Source organism: Sarcophilus harrisii, chromosome 4 (genome assembly GCF_902635505.1).
Source record: "Sarcophilus harrisii chromosome 4, mSarHar1.11, whole genome shotgun sequence".
In the NCBI taxonomy this organism is placed as follows: Eukaryota; Metazoa; Chordata; class Mammalia; order Dasyuromorphia; family Dasyuridae; genus Sarcophilus; species Sarcophilus harrisii.
This window is the reverse complement of record NC_045429.1, coordinates 434,203,683-434,225,796: the sequence shown is the minus strand read 5'-3', so window position 1 is coordinate 434,225,796 and position 22,114 is coordinate 434,203,683. Positions and strand designations below refer to the sequence as shown.

The window sequence follows — 22,114 nt, the reverse complement described above, 5'->3', positions numbered from 1 at the left end:
TATGACATTAGAACCTATACTTAGGAAGCAATGATTTGACAAAGGTCACAGACATCATCATCATCATCATCTTTACAGGTTGAACAGGTGGTCAAGGAAAAAGCGACCAGCAAAACAGAAAGATGTAATATGTGGGCTTGTGTCTGTGTAAACACTAAAAGGTATCAATGGTGCCCTGGAAACTGGATTTGGAAAGAGATAACCTGGACTCTGCCAGTTTGACCACTTAGAGTCTATGACCTCACACAAGACACTGGCCACTGTCTCCTCTCTCTTTTCAAGCTCTCAATTTACCCCTCTGGAAACAGTGATTTGATTATTTAGAAATTTCTAAATTTCCTTGATCTGCTGACTCTACAAATATTCCCTTTTATACTCACCAACCATGCCTGCTAAAGAAAGGGGAGCTGGGAATCAAAGGACCTGGATTCAAATGATGATGGCTGTCTGAACAAATCACTGCCACCTCTACTGAGGAATCTCCCAAATCTCTCCCAGTTCTAGACCAGAGTCCTAATTCACTTAACTATCCTTAAGGTCTCTGACTAATGTTTAGAGAAAGAACAAAAGAGAAGCAAATTCGACATTGTGTTTTTGTTCAGCATCAGTTCCCAAGGTTAATGATTTCCCATGTTAAATAAAGGGTTTTGTCTTAATAAATGAAGGTGGTTTGGAGGAATTAGCTTCCCTAGTTTACTAACCGGAAAAATGAAGTCTCAGGCAGAAAGCTTAATTTTCTTGCCTAGGAATAAATAGAAGATCCTATGATCAACCATCTGTGTCTTTCAACATGCATTTATTAAGCACCTACTGTATGCAGCACTGCACTTGGCAGAGGCAGGGGGGAGGAGGTACAATACTATACCAAGTCCTGCCTTTAAGGAACTTAACATTTTTAGCAGCGTAGCCCGCTACAGAAACATGGCAATAAATAAAAAGGAGAATCTTGGTACAGTAGAGAAAGAACTAGCTGTCAAGGCAGGAAGATTTGGATTCAAGTCTCACTTTCTGATACAGGCAGATCACAAATTACACAGCAGGTTGGGATTTTCATTGGCAGAGGGGATTTCCATCACCCAAGAATCACTTCAGCAGTACAACAGGTTGAAGGGCTGCATGTTACAGTAGACAGAGTTTGGGCTTTGAAATTACAAAGACCTGGATTCAAACTCCATGTCTGACATACCATAACAAGTCAATTCCCTTCCCTGAGGTCCCTTCTGGTTCTACAATGCATCTTTAGTCTTTCCTGAAGAATTCCAGTGGCTCTGGTGAAGTGCCATCAGTGAGGAGCTTTTGTGAGGTCCCTCTGTCCCAAACCAGGCCAGAACCCTGGACAGATCCTACCCAGACTCCATGCCCTCAGACCTACCTGCCCTGCTCTGTCCACACCGCCACTCACCTTGCCCACCGAGACCCCTGATAGAGAACAAAATCCACACAAACAAAAACCAGCCCTTTCTGACTTTGCTAAAGCTCCTCATATAACCCTCCACCCCAGCTGGAAATGGGGCATCAGGCACAAGTGAGTAACTTACTGCCTGCAGGCCCCATATTCTGAGCCATCTCACTGCATCTGAGCAAAGGGTGGACCAGGATGCCCTCTAAACTTAGCCCCTTGCTGAAGTTTTAGATCCTAGCACAATTAACTGTATACTGTAGACCCATAATAAATGCTTGTTCAATGTCCACTCTCTTACCCCCAATAGCATCCCCTTAGAATGGGGGTCTCAGTTGGGCATGAAGAGGAACTCAACGAGACTGGATGATTCTTGAGAAGGCACACTGGCAGGGATGGGCCCCTCCAGTGAATGAGGAAGAAGTCTGACCATCTGCTCTCTCCATCCTTGGCTCATGGGAATGGGGGTACGGGCCAGCACAGAGGGCTAAGAATAATGACAGCTGACAATTCCATAACCCTTTAAAGCTGACAAGATGTAAACTTTACAGTCTCATTCAATCCTTGCCAAAATCTTGAGAGCCAAGTGTTGCAGAGGTGATAATAAACATGTGACAGATGGGGAAACTGAGGCTCAGCCTCCTTACAATAGGACCTGGATTTGAAACTCAGCCAGTCTGCTACTGGCTGCTTATGTGAGCTTGGACAGGTCAGAGTTCTTTCTTCCTCATTCTTGGAATCCTAAGCTTCCTTCAAGGCTCAGCTCAAGACTTGCCTCCTACAGGAAGCTTTCCCTGATCACCTCAGCTATTAATACTCTTTCCTTCCTCAACTTCCATTTATTCACGTTTGGATCCTGGAGGAAAAGGTGAACTCCAGGAAAGCGAGACATAGTTTGGTTCTTTTTTTTTTTTTTTTGGTTTGTTTTTCCTTTATATTCCTCAGCACCTGGAATGCCCACAGAAAACACTTAGTAAGTGCCTGTTGGATTGATTCAACTCAAACCTGTAAAATCAGAGAGCTGGTAATCATAGCTAGGAATTAGGTTATCATAGAAATCCCATCCTGGAAATCCAGTGGAATTCCCCACTGGAACATACCTAATAAATGGTCATGCAGACTCTAGCTAAAGAGCTGGTGCACAGTAGAGAAACATGGCAGCTAGTTGGCCTAGACTGGGAACAATGAAGTTCTGGGTTTAAATCTTACCTCCAACACATACTAGCTGCATGACCCTGGGCAAGTCACTTCACCTGTTTACCTCAGTTTCCTCATCCATAAAATGGGAAAAATATCATACCACCCACCTTCCAGGTTGAAGATCAAATAACAGATGTAAATCTTTAAGAGACAGAACTGTGAGCGACTATCATTAAACCATCACCTCCTATGGCAGCCCTCAAAGTTAGGAAGTTTCTTGGCCAGTTCTGTTTCCTGTTCCTAGGGGCCAAACAGAGCACCATTGACTCTTCTGCCAGAAGGCAGCCCTTCCAATAGTGACCATACCCCCGCCCACAATCTTATCCAGGCTCAACAGGTTCAGTTTTTTCGACTGACCATCATGTGACCCAGACTGAAGACCCTTCACTGTCCCAAGAGCTCTCCACCAAACTGGATACTCCTGTTTTATCAGCATCCTTAATCCATCTTCATCACAGTGGAGCCCAGGACAGAAAGCAAAACTTGATTGATCCACATAGACATTCTTCACCTTAAGACCTCCTAGACCAGTAGTATCAAATAAATAGAAACTGAGGTCATCAATCTGTTGCTAAGGATCCCTGTAGGTCACACATGGACTAAATTAAAATGTAACATTATCTATGTTTTACTGTATTCTTATCTGTTTTGTTCAGTGTTTCCCAACTGTACTTCAGTCTGATTAGGGTGGCTCCTGAGTGCTGCCAGCTGCATGGGGCCACGGTTTCACACTTCTGCCATAGACGGCCCCTACTTCATCTTCAGATCAATGCTTTTTTAAAAGCTCCCCTGTCCACCTTGAAGCAGAGGGTGGTCCACCCCCAAGATGTGGCAGCCTAGCCTGGGATCTCAGAACACCTGCAGGTCCCTCTCCTCTGGGATAAGGACAACCAAAAAAAGGGCCATTCCACCCAACCCCAACTTCCTGTTATCTGAAGGGTATTTACCCATCTTGCCTCCTTCAAGGCAGGATGAAAAAGGGTAAAGAAATAGAAAGATGGGGGTAGTTGGTAGTGCAGTGGATAGAGCACCAGGAAGACTGGAATTCAAATCTGTCCTCAGACACTTAACACTTCTTAGCTGTGTGACTCTGAGCAAGTCACTTAACCCCAACTGCCTCAGGAAAAAAAAGAAATAGAAAGATGGTTGACTTCTTAGCTCATATTAAGTTTTTATGCCTTGGATAGATTTGGTAATGGAAGAAGGTCCCTCTGAAACCAGTGTTAAAATGCCAAAATAATAAGATAACATAATAAACATAATAATATAACATTAAAAAATAAAAGTGCCCCACATTTAGAGATGGAATGGGCCTTAGAGAATGCCAAGTCTGGGGAGCCTTTAGGCAGCAGGCTGGTGACTCCTAGGAAGGGACCCTTCTCAGAATCATCCCATTGAATGCATAAAATGAAATAAGCAGGATTACAAAAAAAAAAACCTTTCAAACTATATAGACTTAAAATAGAATTTAGAAAATAATTGACGTTTCTATAGTGCTTTAAAACTGACAAAAATTTTAGAAGTTTCTTGTCCTTTCTAGTCCTAACCCTGAGCACACAGAAGAACTTGATGAAGGTTTATTGATTGAGTTCTTCCCAAGTATTATCTTCCCAATAACCTGGTAAAGGGCATAAAGTATTTATTCCCACTCCTAATTTATGTAGAAGGAATAGTCTCTAAAGTTAAATGATTTGCGCAGCTAATACTGAAGATGGATAATGACAACAATATATAATATTTTATATATAATATACAAATGTTAATTGTTTATTATAGATCAACCTAAGTTCCCCAAGATTGGGATATAGGATTCCAGATCTAGAGGTGGAGTTCATCTAGTTCTCCTTCTCCTTTTACAGAAAAGGAAACTAAGACTCGGGAAGATCATGACTTAAATGCCAGAGGGAAGATTTGAACTCAGGTCCTTCAACTCAAAGTCACTGACTAGTCTAGTCTCTCTGCAGCTGCTGGACATCTCCAAGAAGTGAAAGCCCCATATTTTCCAGGCTGAGGAGTGAGGCTGGAGGCCCCAGAAAGACCCGCTGACAGAATATTCCCTCTGGAAGCTGAGGCTGCCATGGGAGCCTTTGGGCCCCAGACTGGCAAGAAGCCCCCTCCCAGATACTTCTTCCTGCTGGCTCAGGCAGTGACCTTAGGGAGAGGGAGGAGAGACACGAGGACAAGAATAGTTGGCTATTCTGGGAGGCAGAGGAGGGGCCTAACCAGTTAACTGCGTCAGCCTGGAGAGGGGGGTTTCTATGGAGATTGGCAGGGAAATGAAGGGACCAGCCCATCTCTGGGAAGCTGAGCGGCCCTAGCAAGGCCTATCTTCCTTCCACACCCCGCATCCCCCCCAATATTCCAGCTCTCCCATCACTCTCGGAATGGGGTCCCTCCTGTTGGAACATCCCCTTCTCCTCTGGACATACTAGGTGCTCCTCCCTCCCCTTCCCCAGCCCAGGAGGAGTGTGGCTCTAAACCCAGCTCTGCCAGGAATTAGCTTGGTATCCCTGGGCAAATGATTTCCCTTCTCTCTAAAAGTCTGGTTTTCTAAAAAGAAGTCTGGAGGAGAAGGCCTCAGAAGTCCCTGACATCACTGACCCTGGGAGTCTGACACAGGGGCAGAAGTCTAGACTCAGAACACGAAAGAAATCAGGCTCATCCAGACCGAAACGGGGCTGGGAATAATCATCCATTTTAGTCTGTTCTCAGTACAGTCCCTTTGCACACAGTAGGTGCTTCTCTAATGATTATAAAATTAAAATGATAGGGCAGGGTGCATTCAGCGCACGTTATCCCCTTCCAAAGTCACAGCAAAAAGATTCCATGACCTCACCCCAAACCCAAGGCCACTGGGGCAGCCCTCGGGGGTGGCTGTGCTTGGAAAGAAGCCGGAGCATGCAACAGCTGGGGGCAATCATTCACCCTGGGATCTCCCTTCTCTCCCACTGCCTCCCCACTTGTGTGGACGGGGGAAAAGGATGAGTCACAAGCTTCAGAGACTTGGAAGGGACCTCAGAAGTAGATAATCTAGTCCTTCCCCTCTTAAACTCATAAACCTCAAGCGCAGCCTTAACCAAATTAAAGCGTAATTGGGAAATGTTATACAAAGTAAACAAAAACCCAACACCGTCATCTGTCATATATTTGACTTTATATTGGGGCTTTCTTTCCCAAGAGTGTTTAAAGCCACATTTGAACTCAGGTCCTTCTGATTCCAAGCCTGCCTCTATCCATTGTACCACTTAGCGAGAGAGACAGACAGACATACAGAGAGAAACAGAAAAAGAGAAAGAGAAGGAAGGAGGGAGGGAGGAGGGAGGGAAAGAGAGAGAAAGAGAGAGGGGGGAAGGAGAGAGAGAAGAGAAAAAAAGAGAAGAGAAAAGAGGAGAGAGAGAGGAGAGATGATAGAGAGAAAAAAGAGATAGAGATAGAGATAGATATGGATGGGTGTGTTTGTCTACATTGCATGTGCATGTATATGTGTGCAATAAGCATATATGTGCCCACATATACGTATACATGCATGTCTGTGTGTATATGCATGCATGTATATGTATGTGTCTGCATGCACATGTATATATGTGTATATACAGAGAGAGAGAGAGAGAGATTGATTCAGATTCAGTTAGGCAGCTCAAATTTTTTATTTCACAATCAAAGAAGCTGAAATTCAGGGGCAAGGCAGGAGCTTTGAATGAAGGACCCCTGACTTTAAACCCAATTCCCTTTTATCAAAACTAGAGGGAGCAATAAAAGCAGGAGCAGCAGAGAGGAGTGGGAACCGTCTCTGGCACCATGACACCCAAGCAGAAGCAGGCAAGGGGTGAAGCAGAAGGATTTCAAGGCCCCCATCACCAAGGGCTAAAAGACCGGCCACTAGAGAACCACCAGCCTCCCAGGATTGTCGTGACGACCAAACGGAGACAATGATTCTAAAGCAAGGGTCCGACACACAATAAGTGACACATGAATATGACCTAGCATTATTATTAAATTCAGTTACTTGCGGAAAAAGTGTCAAACATAACTGTGAACAAAAAGCCCATTTCCAGGGGGGATTGATTGTTTAATGGAAAGTGGACAATTTCTCACTGACCCAGGTGGAGGCATGTGTGTGTGTGTGTGTGTGTGTGTGTGTGAGAGAGAGAGAGAGAGAGAGAGAGAGACTCATACCCAGGGGCTTTTGTCCAATCCAAGGAGCCCAAATGGCTCCGTGTTGGAGAATCCCCAGCTTAAAAAGATATTCTCTTTCTGAAACATGCTGGCTGTGGGACCCCGAGGAAGTCAGTTTGCTTCTTAATTAATTCACCAAGGTTATAAAATCACAAAGTGGCTGCCAATTTGCATTAAAAGAGGGAGTTTCATATTCCAGTGAAATTACAGATTTGGTTCCCTTTCCTTAAAGCCCCCCCCCCAAAAAAAAAATCCCAGTGTCTAAAACATAGTGTGACACGAAATGGTGTGTTCAAACCCCACGTCTGACGCTTAGTGTGCCATAAACAAGTCATAATGTCTCTTAGTCTCAGTTTCCTCCTTTGTGAAGGGCCCAGGAGGTGCTTTCTGCCCCCTAAGTGTTTCAGATGACCATGAATATCTGTAGAACTGAATTGAATCAGGACCCCTCCCCAGGAATCCAGATAATATGTACAGAGCACCAGACCCTGGACAGAAAGCTCAGCTATGTGAGGCGAGGCTAATTCCACACTCCCTGCCAAGGACGGGAACTAGTCTGAGTGTGGCCCTGATTGAGCCTGGGGATGAAGGCTGGCCAGAGGGCCGATGGGCCTGGAGGATGGTGGGAAGAGAGGTCACGGGTGGGGCAGCTCCTGCCATGTAGCCCAGAACCACCCCAAAGGAGGGAGACCATGAGCCGGGTCTGGATCTCAGTGTCTGCCCAAGTGCCTCCTTCACACAGGCAGCTCAGCCCATTCTAAACCCAGCATGGGTTGGGGAGTATGTCACACTTGAGAAGGGAGGTGGGAATGGGAAGAACCCGGCCAGAGGGCAGTCAGTAACAGTCATACAGGGGAAGAAGGGTTTATAGGGATGGGGGCGGTGAAAAACAGGCCCCCAGAAGTAACAGCCTGGCCAGTGCCTAAGTGGATGTGTGCCCATTGCACCCCCAAGACTAGACTACAGAGAGCTGTTTTCCAAGGCTCCAAAGCTAAAGCAGGAATAATCTCCCCACTGAGGCAACTCGGGGAGACGGAGTCCTCCACTCCCACCCCCATCAGCAGCCCAGCTCTCCGTACCAAAGCTATAGATAACTTCTTTTCAGCTGAAAATCCACAAGCTCCTTCCTACCCACACTTCTCCTGGGAAACCCACAACTCATGGCCACTAGGCTCTTCTTGACCAGAGTCCAATTTCAGCAAAAGGAGCAGCCAGCGATAGGCAAGTTTATAAGGGGATTAAACACTCGTGGGGCTGGCTCAACAGGCCCCGCAACCTTGGCTCAGCCAGGCTTTCTAGGTCTGCCTCCTGCCTGTGCTCTGGACCTAGTATCAAGCTTTTTAAGTCCTATGGGGAGGAGGGAAGGGGAAAAGAAGGAAGGTTAAAAAAGAAAAAGAAGAAAAGGAATAAGCAGCTTTCTCCCAGCAGGCCCTCATGTGCCAGGCATATGTAGCGGCTTAATATAAAATTAGCTGGCCTGGGCCCCTGCAGATGGGGGCTGGGGAAGTGGAAAAAGAGATGGAGCCCTGTCAGAACTCAGCTCTGTTTTCATTTGCCCATACCCCCCTCTGGGGTCCGGTTCCACACTGGCCAGGGGCAACCGGGCTCCTCCCCATCTCCCCAGAGCCAGCAACTGCTTAAGGAACACACCTGCCAGGACCTAATGACTCAGTAATATAGTCTGCTGCTTCAGAAGCAATAATGACTCAGACAGAGGTCAGGGGACAAGCCTCCCTGACAAACGTCCCTGACACTGCAGAGCAACAGATTTTCTTTCTGCTGAAATCACCTCTGCACATCCAATGCCTCAGAGGAGGGATTTACAGACTCAGCACCCCAGGACAAAGCAGGAAAGGGTCTTAGGGGTCATTTGTCCAGCCCCCTCATGATACAGAAGAGGACTCCCAGAAAAGGGAAGTGAGTTGATTCATCCAAAGTCACATGAGTGAAGTAAGAAACCAACCTAGGATTCAAGACCAGTTGTCTGACTCCCAAACCAACACTACGACTCCTGGAGGCAGAAACAGACAGAGAGAGACAGAGACAGAGACACAGACAGAGACAGAGACACAGACAGAGAAATAGAGACAAAAAGAGAAAGTGACAGAGATGGAGACAGAGAGAGATAGAGAGACAGAGAGACGAAGAGAAAAAGGCAGAGAAAAAGAGAGGAGGGAGAGAGAGGAAGAGACAGACACAGAAATTGAGAGACATGAAAAACTAGTGTGAGGATTTTTCTAAAGGGAATATGAATACATGAATCTAAAAGTTCTGCCTGGGTAAAAATCCAGTGACCCCCAAAAAAGAAATCTGGCCAAGTCCCCAAAAGAACAGCTGTTGCTCTCCCCAGTATCTTCTTCCTATGGGTCGTGTGGGACCAGAATCTTATTCTCATTCTCAGAGATCCAAGCAGAAGCTGTTCCCTCTTTGGGAGATGGGAAATGCAGGGGACTCAGAGTCAGGGGATCATGACTTAGGAATGGAAGGCACCCAGAGGTCACCTAGTCCACCCCCAACCTCTTAGCTTGCCGAAAAGTAAACTGAGGCTCAAAGAGGTTAATTAAGTAACTTCACTTGCCCAGAGTCTTACTTACAACTTACTTACAACCTAATTGCCCAGACAATTAAGCAGCTGGCAGGTTTTGAACCTGTCTCCAAATTCCAAACCCAGAATTCTTTCCACTGTACCCAACTACTTGAGCTGTGGATGTCAAAGTCAAGAAGGTGCCATTATTCTCCCCCCCTTTACAAATGAAGAAATAAGAAACAGGATTATAGTTTTTTAGACCTGAAGCTAGAAGGGATCTTGGAGGTCATCTAATGTCCTCCTTTTGCAAAAGTACCATGAGTGATTTTTTCACAGTCATACCAATATTAACCATCAGAAGTGGGATTTGAACCCAGGACTCACGTCTCTAGAACCAAAGCTCTTTCTACTATACCCAACTAGCTCCCTGACTCAGGTGGAAATGAATTTTACCTAAGTCGTCCCTTCAAATGCCAGTTTCTCCCTTCTTCAACTTATTCATTTATTTGGTCAAAAGATGCAGGAAGAAATGCATAGTGCTGTCCTAGGTGCTGATGGAGATATAACAACAGGTAGACTAGTTACTGACCTCAATAAGCTTACAATCTAGAATTTTTCTCTTTTCCAGACATAAAATTAAGCACCTACTCCTCTTCTGTCTTCCTAGATACCTCTCCAACACACTTAATTTAGGAAACTCGGTGAGTGATCTCAGATAGCAAACTGAAATAGTCCAGAAAGTGTTGAGTTTTGGACCTGAGTCTCCCCTCCTCCACCAGACAAGCTACATCATCTTTAATTAAGTCACTTACCATGACTTGCTGCTCAGCATCTCTACAAAATGGGGAAAAGAAAGGCCACCACTCCCTAAAGATACATTTCTCCACCCTCAAGTCTTCCTATCTGCAATGATCCAACTTTCCTTTGCTTTTTTCTTTATCAATTTAAAAAAAACAAGAAAATTACATCACTATCTGTCCCAAGAGGAGCTGAGATCATTGCTATGTTTTAGTTGTTTCCACGGCAGCTTCATCACTGTCCAGAATCACCCTTCCTAATCCATCTTCTTTCATGTGGCAAAAGCCCTCTGGCAACAAAAGCAAACTGGTTCTGGGGAACCATACTCTCTCCTCTCATTTCTTATTGTTACAACTGACCTAATGGTTTAGGACTGCTACAAGTACAAACCATAACCTCAACAGGTCTCACTTTTCCCAAGTTACCTTTCTACCAGTAGCATTCAAAGAGTCTAGCCTTGGAAGAGCTGAATATCCAGGAAAGGTTTGCTCAAACGAAAAATGTTGAGGAAGATATTGGAAGAGAGAAAGGAAGATCACATGATCCTAGACCTACAACTGGGAGAACCTCAGAATCATCAAGTTCCAACCCTTCATTTTACAGATGAGGTGCGTGGAGGTCAAGTGACAAGTGAGGGTAGGATTTGAACATATCCTCCAAATCCAGACAATGCTCTTTGGAAAAATATCCCAACTCATCTTCACAGAGACCCTGAAGAATGGTCCTTCCTCGGTCCTATACTTATAGACAAGACTGTAGCTTAGAAAAGTTCTTAGGACACAGGGACTCATCCTTCAGGAAGAATTCACTCTCAAGCTATAGGTTTCCAAAAGATTTAAACATCAGAAAAAACAGGAGTGAGAAACAACTCAGAGCTGCTGCCAAATCTTAACCTTTTTATGCTTCTACTGGAGATTCCCCCTCTCTTCCCTGTATTCAATAACTCCAAAAGATGCTTGGAGACCCCAGAGACAGGGACCACATACCTGGGAGCTCACCAGTTCCACAGAACCCGAGTCCTGAACTTCTCTCAGCTTCACTGGTGACGGAGGTCCAGGAGCTTTTGCAGGTACCCAGCCCCATAAACAGTGCATGGCAGGTTTGATAACATTGATTCGTAGGAGATTAGGGTTGGGGAAACGCCAGGCACCGGGGGGGATCTCCAGCAATGAAGAAGAGAATAAGAGCCTGCTGGGTTTTTTCCTGACTCCACAAGGAACAAAAATAGGTGTGTGCCACTGGGATTGGAAGAGTCAGCAAAACTAGGGGGAGGAGGGGAGAGAGCAGGTGCTATATTTCAGAGGACAGGCAGACTGATATGCATGCCCATGTTCTGCCGTAACAGGGATTTATTTTTGGTGTCGTTGGGGACTCCCAGACCAAGCTTCTAATGCGCAAACTAAGACTGTTGGGTTTTAGGGACTGTGTGGCTGTTAATTCCCTTACTCCTCAAGAATGAGGACTGAGTCATTTTTTTTTAAATATGTTCCTCCCCAATTAATCACCTGGGAAGCCCCCACCTCCAATATGGGAACTTTAACCCCTCCCCCCTCAAAAGAGCTGATGAGCTGAGAGGTGGGCTAGATGTGAGGTCTAAAAAAGCCATCAGCCAGTTTTGTTTTAATAACCTGCAAATACATACTCTCCCATTTGGAAGCCTCCAACTCTGCTTGATTTTTTTTTTTAATTAAAGCTTTTTATTTTCAAAACATATGCATGGATAATTTCTCAACATTAACCCTTGCAAAACCTTGTGTTCCAGTTTTCCCTTCCCTTTCTCCACTCCCTCCTCTAGATGGCAAGTAATCCAACATATGTTAAACATGGTAGAAATGGATGCTAAATCCAATAGATGCATACATATTCATACAATTATCTTGCTGCACAAGAAAAATCAGATCAAACAGGGAAAAAAATAAGAAAATAAAATTCCGCTTGATTTTGTTATGAAGCTTCTTTTCTCAGATTTACCTCAGTTTCTAAATGGAAAACCTGAAGCAGAAAGAAAAGACCATTCAGTTTGATTGTGGAAGCATATTAACAATCCCCCTTTTAGCTTCTCTAGAAATATTGTTCTAGAAATATGAGGAAATAATATTTCTTCTCTAAAGTCCTTTGGGTGGGACGAATCAGACAAAAAGGAAAAGGTTCTGATTTCAGTAGGTGAGATGATTAAAGGCTATAACCAGAAACTTAAAAGTCTCTCTTATTTCAGCTTTCTGCTTTCCTTCTCATCTAATTTTTATAGCCAGTATTTTTGATAAAAGCCTCATTTCCCAGAGAGAGAACTGAATCAAATTTATAATACCAGTCATTCCCCAACTGATAAATGGTCAAAGGTGTTAGAATTCTTACAAAGTGATAAGTCAGTTGCCTAATTTAGCATGGTACTTAGCAAATTCTCTAGCTCACTAATGTATTAAATACTCATTGGAGTTCCCACTTTTGGGAGATTCACAAGTCAGTATTCAGTATGAGATTCACAAGTCAGAAACCCACAATCCCACTCTCTCAGAGGAGGAGTCAACCTTTGAGTTCACACCTCTAAAAGAGCATAAAAAGGAGCTGTTAGTGAAGTGAGTCAGTTCAGAAGAAGCCCACTCAGAGATGGAACCAGATTCATTCAGCCCATCTCACACCTCCGTGGTGGCAAGCTCTCCATCTTTGCTTCTCCACTGAAAGATAGGCCTCTAAGAAAGCTAACCAGGCCCAAGGAAAGAGATGAGATTTGGAAGAAGAAAATAAATGTTTGGACTTTATCAGCTGGCTGCATTTGGAGTGATTATTACTCAGAACCGAAACCAAGGCTGCCTCCAAAAACCTCCCCAAGAAACCTGCTCCCACAGAGAACCATCATATGTTATAAAAAAGAAGAGAATACCACACAAAGGATATGAACACACAATTTTCAGATGGAGAAAACAAAGCTATTTATAGTCACATAAAAAAAAGTTCCAAATAAACTATTGATTTGAGAAATGCAAATTAAAACGACTCTGAAATACTACCTTATGTCTCTCAGATTGGCTAAAATGTCAGGAGAAGATAATTAACTGTTGGAAGAGATGTGGAAAAATTTGGGACACTAAAGCATCATTGGTGGAGTTGCAAACTAATCTAGCCAATTCTCCAGATTGGAACTACACCCAAAAGGCTATAAAACTCCAACAGTGTCTCTACTGAGTCTATATTCTAAAGAGATCTTAAAAGAGAGGATAGGACCCACATGTGCAAAAATGTTTGTAGCATAACGTTTTTGGTGGCAAAAAATTGGAAAAATGAGTAAATGCCCATCAATTGGAGAATGGTCAAATAAGTTATGATCTATGAATGTCATGGAAAATTATTGTTCTATAAAAAATGATGATCTGGCTGATTTTGAAAAGCCTGGAAAGATTTACATGAACTGATGCCGAGTGAAATAAGCAGAATCATGAAAATATTGTACATAGCAACTACAAAAATATGCGATGGATGATCAGCTATGATAGACTTGGTTCTTCTCAGCAATTCAATGATCCAAGGCAATTCCAATAAACTTTGGATAGAAAACTCTATCTGGATCCAAAGAGAGACCTGTGGAGACTGAATGTAGATTAATGCACATTATTTCCACTTTTTTCTTCTTTTGTTCCTTTTTCATTATTTTTCTACTTTATTCTGATTTTTCTCTGGAAATATGTTTTTTAAAAATGAATGCAAATGTATAATCTTAAAAAAATACTTTTTAAAAAAATCTCTCTTATCTAGATTAAAACATTGCCTTTCCCTACTTCTTTACATCAGGACTGGAGCAAAACTTGCATTTGGCCTTGTCAGGTTCCCTACGAAGAACCTGCTGCTTCGTGTGTGTGTGTGTGTGTGTGTGTGTGTGTGTAGATTTATATAAATATATATAGATTTGTTTATTCTGAAAAAAAATAAAGGAAGTTTTATTTATTCTGAAAAAGGGTCTATAGGCTTTATCAAATTTTGAAAAGAGTCACTAACTAAAAAAAATCCCCCCAAAACAGATGATTAAGAACCTCTAGCCTAAAAAACATTGGAAATTGAGGGGATGCCCATCATTTGGGGAATAGCTCACTAAATTATGACGTGTGTTTGTGATGGAATATTACTGTTCTATGGAAAATGATGAACAGGATGCTCTCAGAAAAATAAAACAGTTTAATTTCCCAGCCTGTAAATGGAGTAGGGGCAGAAGGAAGGGAAATCAGGGCCCCCACCCACGTGATTCCTCGTGTTTGTGTCCACACTGCACAAGACTCTTGGTCTGAGACCCCAAGATTCACCCCAGGCACAGAGGAAGCACTTAATAAATGCTTGTGACCATGAAAAAAAAAAGAAAAAGAAAACAAACCAAAAAAAAAAAATCTGGAAAGTCCCTTATAAACTCAAGCAAAGTGAAATGTACTGTATACAAAGTAACAGCAATGCTCTGGGATGACTAGCTGTGAATTTGCTATTCTCAGTAATACAAAAGAACCTCTAGCCTAGATGATCTCAAAAGTGTCTTCTCCTTCTCAACCCTATTAACAGATCTGAGAGAAGCCGAGTATGAATCTCAACTCTGCTAATCTCTGTTCCTCTGTCCACACTTTTAAATCCAAATAGGCTTTGAAAAATTCATTTCTTTGGTTTAAAGTACTCTGGATTAAAAGTTTTAAAGAGATTTCAGCTCTAGTTCTGGTTTCACAGTTAATATGTGACAGGACTTTGGAATGAGATTTAGGCCTCTGTTTTTCCAACTGTGTAATGAAGGTCTGATTGTAAAAATAAATTTAGGCACAAAATACAAGGTACTCAGATTCTCAGAAGAGATTTACTACACAGAGACAAGTAGAAGGAATAGAGATGATTTAACGGAGAGGAAGAACAAGATTTTAAAACTATCCCCACTTGAGACTTAACTCTGAAAGACCATGAAGACCATTTTTAGGATTTCAGAAAGCAGATGGACTGTGTCTAGATACCTCACTCTAGCAGAGGAATGCCTTTCAAGAGGCAACCAAGAAGAGGGAGGGAAGAAATATGAGCCGATAGTCCCAGAAACTTTGAGGCGACCCCAGAGGAGGGGCAGGAGGAGCTCTCTCATTACATCTGCTGAAGCATTTTCACAGCTGGGCAGACAATGTCTATCTATTCACCCTAGAAACCTGAGCCCGACTGAGAGAACAACTGCCCCCTTTCTCCACCCTTCCAGACTCTTCCTATCCATACTACCTGCCCTGAGTTCACCCACCACCAGGGGAAGGCAGAACTCACTTTCCCCAGCCTACTTTGAGCAGCTTTTCACCCACAAAGGTAACTCATTCTCCATCTCCCTTGGCAAGAGTAGCCACAGCTGTCGGGATAATCTGCCTCTGACACTGTTTTCGTAAGACTTGGCAGGCCAGAAATATTGAAAGCCAAGGACAGAAGGATCAAAGCTTGTCAGAGCTCTGAAGGCAGAGATGGTCAGCCCAGATATGCCCCCCATCAAATTCCAGAATCCCAGGACAGACATACTCCCTCCTTTCAAACTTTTTTTCCCTAAGTTAATGTTTTTCCTTTTTATTGATCTTCTGTTTTCACATCACTTAGATTTCTCCCTTTACATCTTCTCCTACCCCTTCCCAGAGAACCAAACTTTATAAAAAAAAAAAAAAATGGAAGAAAAAATCCATTAAAAGAGATCAACACCAAAGGAGAGAGGCAGAGAGAGACAGACAGAGATAGAGAGACAGAAACAGAGAGAGAGAGAGAGAGAGAGAGAGAGAGAGAGAGAGAGAGAAAGAGAGATCAACACATTCGCTCAAAAATCTGCTATTACATACAATATGTTACCCTGCTCCACAAAAGAGTAAAGAAAGAGGGAAGACATCTTCCTTCTTTGGGTACAATTCTATTCTTGATGATTTTGCAAAGTTCTGTTGAACTGTATCGGGTGTGATCACTCTTTTCACTGATATTACTGTAGTTATGATGTATAGTGTTTTCCTGGTTCCGGTAATTTTGCTTTGTATCAGTTCCTGTAAGTCTTTCCATACTTCTCTGGAATCACCAAATTCATCGATTCTTACAGCACAGTTCTATCCATGGCATTCATGCACCACAATCTGTTCTGCCCTTCCCCAATTGCTGAGCATCTACTTTTGTTTCCAGTTCTGTGTTAAGTGCTGCTAACAATATTTGTGTGTTTTAAAATATATACATAAATATTTACGCTCATATGTACATATGTAAGCATATATATATATATATATATCTCATATATACATACATATATATGGATATATATGGAAATATAAATATATGTATAGTAAACGTGACTATGGATATATGTATATTTGATCTCCTTCCCCAGACACTTTCAAAGGACCATTATAGTGCTTTAAGAAATGGGTGTTTTTGTGATCTTTTGGAATTCATTGTCCTCCCACCCCTGAAGTGTTAATGGTGGAAGCAAAAAAAAAAAAAAAAAAAAAAAAAAAGGATGAGGATTATAAATTCATAGGTAATTGTCTATACCAAATATTAATGAAAGTGAAGAAGGCATTCTTAAGTTTTTAAAAGTAGCTCCATGACCATACAAAATGACTCCTGGACCAGTGCCAGGAATTATACTAGTCTTTTTGGAAACAGTGATATGGTATTTTTTGAATCACCCCCATACTAAAAAGCATAGAATGGCTGCCTCCTGCCCACATCAAATCCCACATTGTCCTACAGCCACCTTAATATCTCATTTAAAGATGCTAGGCTTGGGGCAACTAGATGGCACAGGAGATAAATCACTAAGCCTGGAGTCAGAAGGACCAGAGTTCAAATATGGACTGAGATGCTTAACACTTACTAGCTGTGTGATCCCAGACAAGTCACTTAACTCCAACTGCCTCACCCCCCAAATTAATTAATTAATTTTTAGAAAAAGTGCCAGGCTTTTCCAACTTATCAGAACTTTTTTCCAATTCCATGATGTAATAAGTTGTTCCCATTCCTCCCACGAAGGAATATTTAGACATGTGTCTTCTCAAGGAAAGGAAGAACAGAGAGTGAGAAAAATTCTGATGACTTAAGTTTACAGATTTGATGCTATACCAGTCATACTACTAAAGGAATTAACAAAATAATGATAAAATTCGTTTGGGTTCGGGGGGAGGATAAAAGGCTTAAAATCTATGGGAAGTTTTAAGAAAATATGAATAAAAGACCAAATCTCAAATTATATCAGAATATCAAAATTATTTGGTACTGACTGAAAAATAGAAAAGTAGATGAGTAGAAAGATTAGAAAAAAAGAAGAACTAGAAATAATTAAACTAAATAATCTTGCCTGGGCTGTAAGAAAAGAAGTCCCATTTTAATCAGTTTTGTTAATCTCAATGTTAAGTTCAGTTATTTCTATTGTCAATAAAGGAGTTACAACTCTTTTTGTTCTGACAAAAAAAATTGAGGGGATACCCATTAGTTGGGGCTGAACAAGTATGATACATGATTATAATGGAATATTATTAGGCTATAAGAAATGAAGAATAGAGGGCAGCTAATTGGTGCAGTGGATAGAGTACCAGCCCTGAAGTCAGGAAGGCTGAGTTCAAATCTGCCCCTAGACACTTAATGTTTCCTGGCTGTATGACCCTGGGCAAGTCAGTTAACCCCAATTATCTCAGCCAAAAAAAAAAGGAAGAAAGGAAGGAAAAAGAAGTGAGGTATTCTTAGATTTCTATATTTCTATATAGCTAGATTTCAGAAAAACCTGAAAAGACTGATTCAAAGTGAAGTAAACAGAACCAGGAGAACGTTATGCACAATACCAAGCAATATTATATGATGACTTAGGTATTCTCAGCAATACAGTGATCCACAACAATTCCAAAGGATTCATGATGAAAAATGCTATCCACCTCCAGAGAAAGAACTGATGGAGTCTGAATGTAAATTGAAGAATACTATTTTTCACTTTTTTTATGGTAGTTTTTTTGGCCAATATTTTCTTTCATAACATGACTAATATAGAAATATGTCTTACATGATTGCACATATATCCTATGACATGCTGTCAAACACCAATGATGTGTTGGTTGGTTTTGCTGAAATGACTTTTTTTTTATCTGTTTCAAGAGTAACAAAGTTTATTGGATGGAGTAGGAGGGAGGAAGATAATCAGAAACAAGGGAATGGTCAGGAAGGGGAATGCAAAGAATATTAAAAAGTCTTCTTTTTCTCCAATGATCAGTGTTTTGAAGGGCAGAATAATAATGAGGGGAAAGAAAGAAGAAGGGTAAAATGGCATTTCAGAATAATTGGCAATTCATATCAGCTACTCTTTGTCAGTGAACTAGCATTTATTAATCACTTACAATGTGCCAGGCTTCGTGCTAAGTGATGGAGTTACAAAAAAGGCAAAAAACAGTCCATATTTTTGAGAAGCTCATGATCTAATGGGAGAACAGAACATGCAAACAACTATGTATAAACAAAAACTATATGGGATAAATTGAGGATGATGTCAGAGAGACGGTACTAAGACTAAGGAGAACTGAGAAAATCTTCTTGCAGAAAATGCCGACTTCAGATATGACTTGAAGGAAGCCTGAAAAGCCAAGAGACAAAGATGAGGAGGAAGAGAGTTCCAAGAATGGGGAACAGCTGACAATAACTTCAAGGGTCAGGAGACAGCACATCATCTACCAGAAACAGCAAAAGAAAGCAGTAGCATTGGTTCTCAGAAGGGGATTAAGGTATAAGACTGAAAAGGGCAATAAAAGCCATATCATGCAAAGCTTTAAAAGACAAAAAGATGATTTTTATAATTGATTCTGGAGTTTATAGAACTGGAATAAGGAGTGATAGATCAAACCTGAGCTTTAGGAAAATCAATTTAATCACTGAGTGGAAGACATAAAAGAATCTGACTACTGACTGATATGAGAGTGGTGAGAGTGAGAAAATGAAGATAAAATCTACATTGTGACCCCACGTGACTGGGAGCATGGTATTCCTTTGATAGTAATTGAGAAACTTAGAAGAGGGGAGCGTTTGTGGGCAAAATGACAAGTTCTGTTTTGGACAAATTAAATTTTCTATAAGACATTCTCAGAAGAGGGAAAAGTTTGGGGGCAAAATAATGAGTTCTGTTTTGGATATGTTGAATTTGCTCATAAGACATCTTCAGAAGGGAGAGTTGGGGCAAAATGATGAGTTCTGTTTTAGACAAATTAAATTTCTACAAGACATCCTCAGAAGAAGGGAGAGTTGGGGACAAAATGTTGAGTTCTTTTGGACAAATTAAATTTTCTACAAGACATCCTCAGAAGAGGGACAAGTTTGGAGGCAAAATGATGAGTTCTGTTTTGGATGTGTTGAATTTGCTCATAAGATCCTCAGAAGAGGGAAAAGTCTGGGGGCAAAATAATGAGTTCCCCAGTTCAAGATGAGAGCTGGAGATTTGAAACTGGAGGTCAAGAAAGAGGTTACGGGTGGACAAAGAGAACTGAGTGTGGTCTGTGTAGAGATGATGGTTGAAACTCCAGGAGCAGATGAAAATGGTAAAGAGGAAGAAGGGACAAGAGCCCCGGAATGAGCTGTAGGAGATGCCCACTATTGACATGGCTGAGCCATAGCATGAGCCATGACACAACTGAGAATCCAATAGAGAAGGCAAAAGAGATCAGGCAAATAGGAGAAATAGGACAGTGTCATGAAAACTAGAGGAGAAGAGAATATCAAGAAAAGGGGAATCGGTAACATGAAAGGTTTTTGAGAGGTCAGACAGAGAAAAAGCCATTAAGAGACAATTTGTAGGAACAGCTGGTTGGCCCAGTGGATAGAGCACCAGCCCTGGAGTCAAGAGTTCAAATCCAGCCTTACACATTTACTAATGTATTACCCTGGACAAGTCATTGAATGAGAGAGAGATATGAAGAGAGAGAGATATTTAAAAATAGGAAATGAGGATAAAATGATATGATATTTGTAAAATGCTCTACAAAACTAAGTACCATAAAAACACTGCTTATAATTATCATTCCCTAATCACTAATACAATGTTCTTTCTATGACCCATTCAATTTAATATTAAATTGGTCACTCAACTGAATTCATTTCTTGTTGCTCTTATAACACTTAGCTCTCTCAATCATCCCATCCTTCCCTTTTAGCTTCATTTTGTTTCTCTCTAGCAGCTTCTTCCCCAAGACCAGGAGTGTCTAATTCCTCCCAGCCCTGTATCCCCAATAAGGGGATCCTCGATTAGAAATCAACTTGTGTGAGCCACATGAATATTTTACCCTCATAATTAACAATTAATTCTCTCCTGCTCACAGGACACCTGGCAGCAATCAATTAGACAACGGAGGGTTGGATTCTACTGGCCAACTGGTTCAGATGTGCTAATTAATTAGTTTTTTAATTATTATTTATTATTGCAAAAAACCTTCAGACAAACTACACCAACTGTAATGACCTACAAATCCCACGTTAAATGCCTAAGCCCAATAATAAAAACACACATTTATTTGCAACACTACAAGGTAGGCAGTGTGTATACATCATCCCCATTTCATGGATGAGAAAGTGAGGGTCTAAGAATCTAAGTGCCCTTTCCACAACCACATCGTTAGTAAAGACAAAAACCGGTACCCCAAATCCACATCTCCAGATTTCACACTGCCTCTCTCAAAACACATTTAGACCTCCTGTTCTACATAAACCTATGATCCCATGATCCCATATCATGCCATATAGAAAAGCAAACCCAATAAAAAATAGCTATTATTATTGTGACTGCGGAAGGCCATCCATGAAGGGATCTTTCACGCAGCACTTATTCCATTCTCCTCTGGCTAAATAGACCAAAGTATGGGGGCTCTCTCTTCTAATTTTCTCATTTAACAGATAAGAAAATAGAAGCCCAAATATGTTAGATGATTTTCCTCCTTTTCTATTCCTCACCCCCCATTCCTTTCCTTGATGCCATTTTATGACAAAGAGCCAAACAGGGGCAGATCCTGGCACAGATTTATCTATGGAAATAAATTCAGAAAAATCCACTAAATCTATAGGAATCAGGGGCTGCTAGGGGACATCATCGTGCAAGATCAGAGTCTGAATCCAGCTTCAGAAACTTATTATCCATGAGATCCTGGGCAAGTCATTTACCCCAATTTGCTTTAATTTCCTCATCTATCAAATGAACTGGAGAAAGCAAGGGCAAAGCACTCCATTTTTTTACCAAGAGAACTCCAAATAGGGTCAAATAAGAAGTCAGACATGACTGAAAAATGGCTAAAAACAAGCACAGGATTTAGGATAAACAGGCATAATACTATCTGTCCTGTTTCACCTCACCCAAGCTCAGGCCGCTGGAGTTCTCGATGCTTCACCCCTTATGACTGGAGACCCCAATGCCCCAGCACCCCTCCCTTTCCCCGCCCCACAGGACTCACCTGTCCCACTTCCGTCCTCACGTTCAGGGTGTACAGCCAGTCGCTGAAGTGCGGATAGCTGTTGAGTTCCACTGTCCGCTCCCCAGGGGCCACACTGAGCTTGCACTGCCGCTGTTTGCTAATGTACCGAACCAGTTTGGCCTGTTGGGAAGCCCAGAAAACAAGAAATTTAACAAAGCATGACCTCACTCGCCTCTCTGCCCAATAGCCAAGGGAAGATTTGGACCCTGAAGTGGGGGTGAGTCGGATCAGCTCAGAACCTTAAAGGGGCCTGGAATCACAGCCAGCATTTACCCAGCCTCTGACCTCTGCAAAGAGCTCACAAGTTATAACAACAACCCGAGGGTAGGTGCTATGATTGCTCCCATTATATAATGAGGAAACTGAGGCAGAAAGCTCTTAAGTGACTTGCCAAGAGTTGCATGGCCGATCAATGTCTGAGGTAGAATTTGAACTCAAGTCCTCCAGACAGGTCTAACTCTGCTCCCCCTCATAGCTTCTGAACAAATTTGGAGATAGAAAGGATTTGTGAGAACAGCTAATCTAACCCAAAAATGTTCAAATGAGGGAACTTGTACATATACA

The 22,114-nt window shown here is 42.0% G+C and overlaps 1 protein-coding gene across 6 annotated transcripts in view; it reads right to left on the bottom strand.

The window, feature by feature from the left end:
* The window catches only part of KSR1 (kinase suppressor of ras 1), a 199,985-nt gene that overhangs the window by 61,920 nt on the left and 115,951 nt on the right, over positions 1-22,114 (bottom strand). For all 6 annotated transcript variants that reach the window (XM_031967660.1, XM_031967662.1, XM_031967663.1 and 3 more), the window contains exon 2: positions 21,530-21,670. In XM_031967660.1, the coding sequence (XP_031823520.1) occupies positions 21,530-21,670 (141 nt within the window). The remainder of the gene's footprint in view (positions 1-21,529; positions 21,671-22,114) is intronic.